Below are 10,184 nucleotides of genomic sequence, written 5' to 3'. Positions count from 1 at the left end.
CGAGTCGGGGGGTGGTTTCCAGCGGGAACCTCGTATTCTCTGGGGGCCGGCGGAGTATCCACAGCTTGAACGGTACGATGCTCATGCCGAGGTGGGGGTGGAGGCAACGGCCTTTGCGGGGCCTCTCTTCGCGCCTCCCGCTGAGGAGGAGCTGGAGCAGGTGCGGCGCCGCTGCCCCGGGAGAGTTGAGTCTCTTCCAGATGCATATACTTATCGGCACGTTCCAGAAGTTTGGGAAAGCTGGGGGGAGGTTTCTTCACTAACGATCGGAAGAAATCTCCATCTCGTAGGCCTTGAATTAAGGCACTAATGAGGACATCAAAAGAAGTGGAGGGTTGTTCCAAGGCTTCTTTATTGAAGCGATGGAGATAATCCCTCAAGGTCTCCTTGGGTAGCTGCTTCATTGCAAAGAGAGTGAGCGGGGTTTTCTGGTACCTCTTGAAGCTAGAGAACTGGTGCAGAAATACTTCCCTGAACTCATCGAAGGAATGAATGGAAGCAGGCGGCAGGTGATTGAACCAGCGCTGGGCCGATCCGGACAGAGTGTTGAGAAAAACGCGGCACTTGACCCCGTCTGGATATTGGTATAGTAGAGTCGCATTCTCGAATCTACCGAGGTGATCTTCAGGGTCAGAGGAACCGTTGTACTCTCCTATAGGCGTAATCTTGAAATGCTGGGGTAACCCTTGCTCCAAAATTTCTTTGGAGAAAGGGTTCTTATGCAGCTTCATAGGGGGATCTGATGGGGAAGCCAGGGGAGCCTTCCCCTTAGGGTCGTACCGTCTGTTCCCCCTCCCCTGGGGTCCGTGCGAGTCGGCCTCGGTAGAGCACCCCCCGCGGTTTGAGGAGCCTTGAGGAGGTATAACCTCCTCCAAAGGTGAAAGTCTATGAGCCCCGGCGGGAGCATTGTTTGCGGGTGCAGGGGGTAATGGTATCCGCCCCTGAGCGATCATTGCTTCCACCACTGCCTGGATGGTGGCTTGCAAATCACCTCCTGGCCCCAAGATTGGGGCTCCAGGATTAGTAGTATCGGGGTCTCCTTCTCCGCCATGATCGCGGTTATCGGTGGTGCGTCTGGTGGTGACCATCGTGTCGTCTAGCTCAGATTTCCCACAGACGGCGCCAAAATGTTCCGGCTAAAAACCGACGACAGTCAACCCACGGGTCAACAATATGCCACCTCAACCGTCAAGGGCCCCCCGGGGAAGAAGACCTGCAAAATTACTGAAGAACGCACGGGTTAGCTGGCGCCGGGAAGTCCCGGCAGGCCACTCCGACGCTCAAGTTAGGTTTCAGGTGGAAAGTAGTGAGGATGAAGAAGACAGTAGTGAGTATGCGAAAAATGCGATTCCCTTTTTCATACCTGTGAGAGGACTTATATACCTGTGAAGAGAACCTTCCACCTGTTAGCGTGGCAGACTTTGAGGGTATCCGGGGGGACAACTTCTGATACTATCTGACATTTGTGCCAGGAGGATGGCATCTGAGGGACAAGGGCAAGCTGTCTGTAACCGTCTTCCGACGTGGCGATACCCCTGACTTTTGTCGTTTAGCCGGAAAAGGGGAGATGATTGCCACGGGTAAGAAAGATGCCGAAGACATGAGCGTAACCCGTTCCCTGCATATCAGTTTACACGTTTCTTTGTCTGTAGTGCGAATTAAACTTGAGCCAGGATTGTTTATCGGAGTGGGAAATCATCTGGGACCGACAGCAATCGGGTTTACCCAGGACCAAGTGTGGGAAGGGGGCATTGCCCGGGCGAATCAGACATTGCGGGTGAAAGGCCGGGTGAACCGGGGTCCGGGGATGTGATTCCCGGGAGATGGCTCGGCAGTGTAGTCAATGTTTGGGCCGAGGTGTAGGTGGTGCTGGCCGGGTGAACCGGGGTCCGGGGATGTGATTCCCGGGAGATGGCTCGGTAGTGTAGTCAATGTTTGGGCCGAGGTGTAGATGGTGCTGGCCGGGTAAACCGGGGTCCGGGGATGTGATTCCCGGGATATAGCTCGGCAGTGTAGTCAATGTTTGGGCCGAGGTGTAGATGGTGCTGGTCGGGTAAACCGGGGTCCGGGGATGTGATTCCCGGGATATGGCTCGGCAGTGTTCTCGTATTCCCCTAACCGAGGGTACCCACCTCGAGACCACGGGTCCCACAGTTGGCCACGTGAGCCACTTGGTTGACCTTTGGGGCCTTCTATGACTGGGCTAGACTTCCTTGACCGTGGGCCCCAGAATATGCCAGGATGGGCGTTCTATTGACCGACTGCGCCACGTCAGGCCTGGCAAGACTTACCACATCAGGGTGTTATAACACTCCTATTAACACTGCATTGCGAATGCTCTGATGAATATATGACAGTGAATCTTATGCTTTTTAATGAGATGGAAGGTGTTATAATGAGGATGAGTCGTTGATGCCCTAACAACGATTAAAAATTACCTGAAAATAAAATAATTTACTTTGTCTTGTTATAAATCAGGCAACTAATCTATGTTTACAACGGCGTCGCCGTTTAACCAAATCTGTCATGCGATTCATTCTCCACGCCAAGGCGATCAGCCACTCCGAATCTCTCTCTTTAAATGCACCCTCTGGCCTCTTCGATTCGATCCACAACAAACTACAGCCATGGCAGCGCACCTCTTATTCCTCTGCTTCTTCGTCTTCCTCGCCTCCCCCTCGGGGTCGCACGCCGGCAGCATCGCCGTCTACTGGGGCCAGAACGGCAACGAAGGCACCCTCGCCGCCGCCTGCGCCTCCGGCAACTACCGCTTCGTCAACCTCGCGTTCCTCTCCTCCTTCGGCAACGGGCAGACGCCCGTCCTCAACCTCGCCGGCCACTGCGACCCCTCTTCCGACGGCTGCACGGGCCTCAGCGCCGACGTCCGCAAGTGCCAGCAACTCGGGGTCAAGGTGCTCCTCTCCATCGGCGGCGGCGCTGGGAGCTACGGCCTCTCCTCCGCCGACGACGCCAGGGAAGTCGCCGCCTACATCTGGGATAACTTCCTGGGCGGCTCCTCCGCCTCCCGGCCGCTCGGAGACGCGGCGCTGGACGGCGTCGACTTCGACATCGAGGGCGGCGGCAGCCAGTACTGGGGTCTTCTCGCCAAGTACGAAATCAAACCTCTCATAAAAATTCAATCTTTGATCGATTTTTACCATCAAATTCCAATCTTTCTTCGTGTTAATTTCCGAACGAAATCGCAGATATCTCAAGAACTATAGCAAGCAGGGGAAGCGAGTCTACCTGAGCGCCGCCCCTCAGTGTCCCTTCCCCGACGCCTGGCTCGGCGGCGCCCTCAAAACCGGCCTCTTCGACTTCGTTTGGGTTCAATTCTACAACAACCCACCTTGCCAATACAGCGCCGGCGACTCCAGCAACCTCGCCGACGCATGGAACCAGTGGGTTTCGATCCCGGCGACCAAGGTTTTCCTGGGCCTCCCGGCCGCCCCTGAGGCCGCCGGCAGTGGGTTCATTCCGACCGGCGATCTGACTTCGCAGGTGTTGCCGGAGATTAAGGGCTCCGAGAAGTACGGAGGAATTATGTTGTGGTCCAAGTACTACGACGATCTCACGGGCTATAGTTCATCGGTTAAGCGCCACGTGTAACGTGTAGTTTCGAATGTGTGGGACCTTCTCTCTTGTTTGTTTGTATTTAATGGGGAATGTTGTGAGTGTATGTTATATGTCGATTATATTTACTTAATATACTAGTTTAATAATTTGCATCGAAAAGATTCTAAAAATATATCTAGAATGTTACGATATTACTCAAAAGAAGTTAGAACTGTCAATTTGAATTAAGTTTGTTGGATCCACCTAAATAATTTAGATATATTGAATTGAAATTTTATCAAATTATTTTAAGATGGGTTAAGGTGAATCTACTCACTTAGGCGGCGCATGTGGGTTGGCCTGTCAAACAGGTCAACGCATGACAGAGCGAGTCAATCTATCAAAAATCCATCATATGATGGGACGGGACGGGTCGGTCCACCAATTTGACGGATTGAAAAATTTCCAACCCAACCAAACTTAAAGCAGATTGCGAGTTAAATGAACCAACCCACAGACCTATAAAAAAAAATTAAAAAATATTAAAATTTTTAAGTTTGGATTGTAGTTTAAGCGATCAAGTAATTCATTAAATTTTCTCTTTTAATTTTAAACTTTTTTAAAAAATAAATTTTCTCAATCCGCAAATCAATCCACGTGGATCGCAGGCTGACCCACACAGATCGCGAGCAATGGGTCGATTCACTTAAATCTATCTTAAAATGAATTGATAAAATTTCAACTTAATCTGTTTAGATTATTCGACGAGACAGATCAATCCAACGGACCTAATTCAAATCAACGGCTAAAGCCGGTGCATATTTTTTTCTTCTTTGTCTATTCTTTCATGCGATAAATTTTTTCCTTCTCTATTTTTTTCCTAAGATTTCCTTTCCATCACTTGTTTTTTGGAATTTTTTGTCCATAGCGAACCGCGATTTTGAACCGACGGTCTAATATTGTCATATCCAACACCATCCCTTAACAAGCTTGACTCGGTCCAACCCAACACACTTCAAAATTAAGAGGTTCGGGCGCAGACCGTGCTCCCGGCCCGACCCGGCCCGGCCCGGCCCGGTCGTCGTATGTTAATCGGACCCGACGTGGGCTCGCCTTGCCCTCGACTTGTCGAGCACGCCGTCTCGCCACCGGCGACGGAGATGTCGGCGGCGTATTTCTCGACCGCCTCTGCGCCCATCATGAAGCTCGGTCTTTCTGCTTCAGCATCTTTCCGGAGACTACTGGCAGGCTCTCGCTCTCTCCTCCCCGTCCTGCCGTTCCCTCCCCTCGCTCAATTCCAATCCCCACGCAGAGGTTTCTTTCTCCTTCACTTGCGCTTAACTCCGACAGATGCGCTTCTCGATTTTCCTGACACAGGAGTTGAACGAAACGCAGGGTTGTGCCAAGTTGCAGTCGCCGTGAAGCCAGCGGCGGTGGCGGAATCGGCCTTCAAAGGGATCGGCGACAGGAATGTGGCTGAGGCCGTTAAGAACATTCTTAAAATGGTATCCCCTCACTCTGTTACCCTTGCTGAGAGTTACCCAACTGTTTGCGTTCTCTTAGTTTGGAAAAATAAGTTTTTTATAGTGAAAGCTATCCATTTTGTGTTGAGAATTCGCCTTTCGCTAAATTCGTTATAGAATCTATTGAGGTCGGGGTTAACAGATAGTTCAGACCTTCCAAGAGCAAGTCTTTTTTTAGTGTTAAACTGTAGGAATTCTGTCCAGAGGCAACCCCGAGATGAGAGTAAGCCGTGATGGATAGTTGTTGGGCTGATATGGGAGATTGGCCGAGGTGAACTGTCAAGGTGGGAGTGCCAAGGTGGATTGGTGACGCCACCATGGAGCTTCTCTCTACTGCCTCTGTTCACAGAGAAGCAGAAGACCATTTTTTCCACTTCCTAGGGCCTATATATTTATAGGCCTTGGGTTTGTCCAAACGATGAAGTTTTCTAGGTTGTTGCTTGTCTTAGGTTTGACGCCAATTTGCTCCACTAATCAGTAACACGGCCATGCTGAAAAGGCAGTAAGTTCTCTAGAAACTAGACTTTCTCTCTGGAGACTGTCATTGGTTCCTTGAGGATCTTTGTCAGGTTCTGCTTCATTCTAGTATTGCCTCCAATTTCTCACTATTTTGACTTGTCCTTACTCTTCACCTGATGTCTCACCACCCTCTTTCCGCTTGGCCAACCCCAATTGACGTCTCATTAGAGCATGGAACCTTGACTAAGGAATATAGGTGTGAATGAGAGGATGCTCATTCGCTACCCTCCACTAAGCTTGTTGAGCTCAAATGGTCTTATGGCATGCCTGATGATTCTGTTGTTTGATTTTGCAGAAATTTGACTGAACATTTCGACCTACTAGTGGGATGAAACTCTGAATGGGATGTTTACCTTCTATACTAACTAATTCCTAGTCAAGCTTCATTTTCCCTTTTTTTCCTTTGCTATCTACTCCTAAAGTCCTCCTTCATCTAACTCCTAAATTCCCCCTTCATCTAACTCCTAAACTCCCTTCATCTATATGAAGGGCAATTCTTTTTGAAATCATGAAGGCATGCGACCTAATTGAATAGTGCTGGGCAAGGATTGAACCTATTGAGTGACTTTTTCAAGAGGTCAATTGGGTGTGATTTGACAAAGGGAGCTACTACATGTCTTCCTAATTTGGGTGGAAGCCTGACTTTGTCACAAAAGGTAGAACAGATGATTCATTTTTGTGTCCTACCCTAGGTCACTTGTTCCAACCCTCTGGTCCTATTCACCTTTTCTTAGGATGAAAGAGGCATTGGATTTGCAAACTGCTATCATTAAGTCCGAGCTTCTTAGAGATTTGTCTATGGAGGCTCTAGTGGAGTTGTCTTTTAAGACCCCATAGGTGTGTTTTACCTTTTTATGGTAAAGGTGAGGTGGTTGACATAGTCATTCTTTATTTTACAAGCATGAATTTTTCGGACTTCCTAGGTGGTTTCCTCTTTAGTGAACACGTAGTGGCACAACCTTAAATTCTCAACTTCAAAGTCTCACTCCCCTTGAGGAGCAAGGAAGGTGTGCCCTTGGTGTGCAAATCGAGGCACTACATGAGCAATGCCAACCTCTTAGTTGTTAGTGACACCTTAAGTGCCTTAGGTCCTTTGGCACAATTGACTTGCCTATAGTAGTTGTCCTTGTGAGCCCTTAGGTGTCTGACATATCTTCTTGGGTCCCTAGCTAGGCAGGCTTTGCCTGTCGAGACTGAGGTGCTTGAGGTTTAGGTCACAAGATCCAAGTAGTCAAGAGGCTTGAAGAGGCCTGAGTTGTCAAGCCTTGTCATGTGACTTGCCTCCGATTGAAAAAGGGGGAAAACATCATCAGGGTGATTCTTGAGGTCTCGTTGTTGGCAGATCTATTCTAAGGACAAGATCCCTTTGACCCTAGTTTAATTGACGAGCTATGCAGAGTTTGCAAATTGCAAGTGGCCCATCATCTGAGACATGAAGAGTTAATTTCCCTTCCAACTAAGAAGACTCTTAAAGTCTGATGAAACTTGATAGGTAAAGCTCTAGGTTCTCTTGTCAATATTTGATGGGGGCACGTATCCTAGGCTAGCTATTAAGTTTCACGATATGAGCTCGAAAAAGCTCATTGCTAAGAGTGCAGAGACAAACGGTTCAACACTCCATCATTAAGTCCAAACTTCTTAGGGACTTGTTTGAGGAGGCTCTAGTGGAATTAGTCTTTCAAAGCCTCATAGGTATGCGGTATGCCCTCCCTTTTTATTGTAAACATGAGGTGGTTGACATGTTAATTCCTTGTTTTATAGGTATGGATTCTCTTAGTTCTTTGGTGATGCCTTTTTTGACGAACAGGTTGTTGCACAATCTTCAACTCCCAACTTTGAAGCCTCACTCTTCGAGAAGATTGAGGAAGACATGCCCTTGGTGTGTAGATCGAGGCACTGCATGAGCAGTGCGAACCTCTCAATTGTCAATGTCACCTCAAGTGCCTTGGATCCTTTAGTGACAACTAACTTGCTCGTGGTTGCAATTCTTGTGAGTATCGCGAGCCCCTAGGTGCCCGACGTCTCTTCATTGGTCCCTAGCTAAGTGGACAAAGTTGTCGCTCCTTTGCTTGTCAAGACTAAGGTGCTTGAGGTTGAGGCCACCAAATCCGAGGAGTCAAGGGGCTTATCGAGGAGTATAAGGAAGTTAAAGACCTATATATGAGTATAATGATTGAGCTACTTTTGTGTCGGGCTAGTCAAAATCTCACGTGACTCATCATGTTAGGATATTTGAATGCCTTAAAGTTTCTACTTCATTGTTCAAATTTTTATATTTTACCTTTCTTTGATCCATCGTTATGCATTTGGAACTGTTGGGCCCGACATCTGTCAAGCGCTATTTGTCGGCTATGTCATGAGTTGCGTGCTTTTAGCATGGGTTATTGGTGGTGAATTGCTCATGGGTCTTTGTTGGCTAATTCCATTTTGACTGCTAGCCATAGGGCTCAGTGTTCATGGCTTTGGTTGTCCAGTCAATGTTTGTTGGTCATAGGCATCATCTAGGTTTAGGCCTCTCGCCTATAAATTCCTTCCTCACCCCTTTGCTTTGCTTGTCTTCGATTCACAAGTTGGATATCTTTCAGCCCATCACCATAAAGGGAGATTCGCTGGTCTTGTGTTAGTATTGTAGTCTTGGTTCTTCTTGGAATCAATACATTTGATGAAATTGATCATTTTGGTGACTAGTCAAGACGTTCCTCAACAAGAAGAGAGGTTCTCCATACAGACTTTCTCACTCCGCCTGTTCTAAGGGAGTCTCTTCTTGCGCTGGAGAAGCTGGCTGATGTGAAAGCAGTAGCTCAGGGTGGTTATCCTGAGGTAAGCTAATTAAGATGCTCAAACATTCTGAAGAGAATTACTATTTCATCTGAAACTTTGCTTTTGATTCATTTAGGCTGAACGTTGCCGCCTCTCAGTTGGACATCCAGATGTCATGCAAATTGACCCAGATGTTGTCTCTGCCTTGAGGTCTTTTTTATCTCTGTTCTATTGTTGCTTATATCCTCTATTTCAGTTTGCTGAAAAAAAAATTCTCCAGCATCACGGGGAACTTCAATTTTGATGGTTGTTCTCATGGTGACTTTCTTGGTGCAATTCTTGGCACAGGGATTGCAAGAGAGAAAGTTGGAGATATTCTAGTGCAGGTACAATGTCAATGTATATGACTTCGCTTTTACAATTTCTAAGCGGTTATATATTTGAAAGGTCAATTATTCCAAGGAAAAAAGAAATCTAAGAGGTTGATATGCTTTGTTATATTGTGCAGGGAGAAAAGGGGGCCCAAGTCCTTATTGTTCCAGAACTTACTGAGTTTGTTGTGTCAACCATGGATAAGGTGAAAACTTTCTTTTCCTGGGAATATCATTCTTAGTCGTATCTCCTATCTATAGCCTATATACATTGAAATCCCATTTTATAGCTTTCATAGTTTTCAACCTTGGAGCTATATGGAGAACTCATAAATTATGTCGTTGAAGATCTTTGGCGAATTTATTTCAGCGACATTGCCTTATTAATGACATTCAAGCTCAAATCTCAAGCTACCATCAAGCTTCTTTTTGTTGTGTCATTCACAACTGTAGCAAATAAAATTTGGCACTAAACAGCTTTGCTTGTTTAGGTTGGTAATGTGACTGTGACTTGCACACCTATACCGTTGCTTGCTTTGGAGTACGAGCCTCCAAGGTTTGGGATAATTGCGTTGTTTTATCTGTTCTGTTTTTCTCACTGTGGCTTTTGATCTCATCTTTTGAGTCCTAAATCCTAATACAGCTTGAGAATTTTCATTATCCAACTGTAGGACTAAAACATCCAAAACTGTTGAAGCATCCTTGAGAGTTGATGCACTTGCTAGTGCTGGATTTAAGATATCTCGATCAAAGCTTGTCGACTTGATCAGGTACAATTTATAAGACTTTCCATAAGTTGTCAATCTTACCTATGTAGAACCTTTAATTTTCTTCTTCTTATTATTATTATTTTGCACACGGCTAGGGAGCATATACTAGCAAGAAAACGTATGCGTAAGTGAAATCACCACTGAATGGGCATGTAAAGAAACCCAAAACGACACTCTCATCTCACTTCTCATGCCCATGACAGACATAACATGCATACACAGCAAACTAAATCAAAGCAGAAAAATTAAGTAAAAAAATCTGTACAAAGTGAAGTGGAAGAAATTTCTAAGTCCATGCGTTTCATAGATCTCCCATCAGATCAATGAGGGCATTAGGGCGTCAAAGTTCACTTCTTCAGCAAACAAGTATTAGAAAAACATAACAGCATCAAGTCCCGCAATTCATGGGCAACTCTGGGATTTGAAAATATTAACAAAAAATACTATCAATTAGAACTTACAATTTTCTTAGCTGAACAATATGTTCAGTTAAGGCAGCTCAGATATAGGCAGATTCAGCAGCAAACACAAGGATTGGTATCAAGCTGAAATCAGAGTCCCCGTACATCAGTTTACAATATACTGAAAAACTGCAGCTTCCTGAAAAAAACTTGGCACAAACATCGGACTAGATAATCCAGCAGTCATTAGCTATTATGTATACTTATTCATACCATCAGAGAACC

At 46.4% G+C, this 10,184-nt stretch overlaps 2 protein-coding genes across 2 annotated transcripts; both read left to right on the top strand.

Annotated features, from left to right (window-relative positions):
* Positions 1 to 2,627: 2,627 nt before the first annotated feature.
* Positions 2,628 to 3,609, top strand: LOC141817051 (acidic endochitinase-like). Its single transcript, XM_074704745.1, has 2 exons — positions 2,628 to 3,109; positions 3,207 to 3,609. Exons 1-2 carry the CDS (start codon positions 2,628 to 2,630, stop codon positions 3,607 to 3,609), a joined length of 885 nt encoding a protein of 294 aa, XP_074560846.1.
* Positions 3,610 to 4,680: 1,071 nt separating this feature from the next.
* On the top strand, positions 4,681 to 9,498 carry LOC141817050 (uncharacterized; the record flags this gene model as incomplete). The annotated part of the gene is made up of 8 exons (XM_074704744.1): positions 4,681 to 4,869; positions 4,951 to 5,060; positions 8,286 to 8,417; positions 8,494 to 8,567; positions 8,638 to 8,743; positions 8,866 to 8,934; positions 9,220 to 9,284; positions 9,400 to 9,498. Coding segments are annotated over exons 1-8 (809 nt in total), but the record flags the coding sequence as incomplete, so codon positions are not given.
* Between the last annotated feature and the right edge of the window lie 686 nt (positions 9,499 to 10,184).

Source organism: Curcuma longa, unplaced genomic scaffold (assembly GCF_044706935.1).
Source record: "Curcuma longa cultivar G26 ecotype Majalengka, Jawa Barat unplaced genomic scaffold, ITB_CL_G26_1.1 contig_19185, whole genome shotgun sequence".
Lineage (NCBI taxonomy): Eukaryota > Viridiplantae > Streptophyta > Magnoliopsida > Zingiberales > Zingiberaceae > Curcuma > Curcuma longa.
This window is presented reverse-complemented; position numbering and strand designations above follow the sequence as displayed.

What these genes read in the sequence shown, in the direction of transcription:
- LOC141817051 (XM_074704745.1), top strand. Translation starts at nt 2,628, where the DNA reads ATGGCAGCGCACCTCTTATTCCTCTGCTTCTTCGTCTTCCTCGCCTCC. An exon ending in TACTGGGGTCTTCTCGCCAA is followed by an intron (nt 3,110 to 3,206) that starts GTACGAAATCAA and finishes ACGAAATCGCAG; the next exon opens with ATATCTCAAGAACTATAGCA.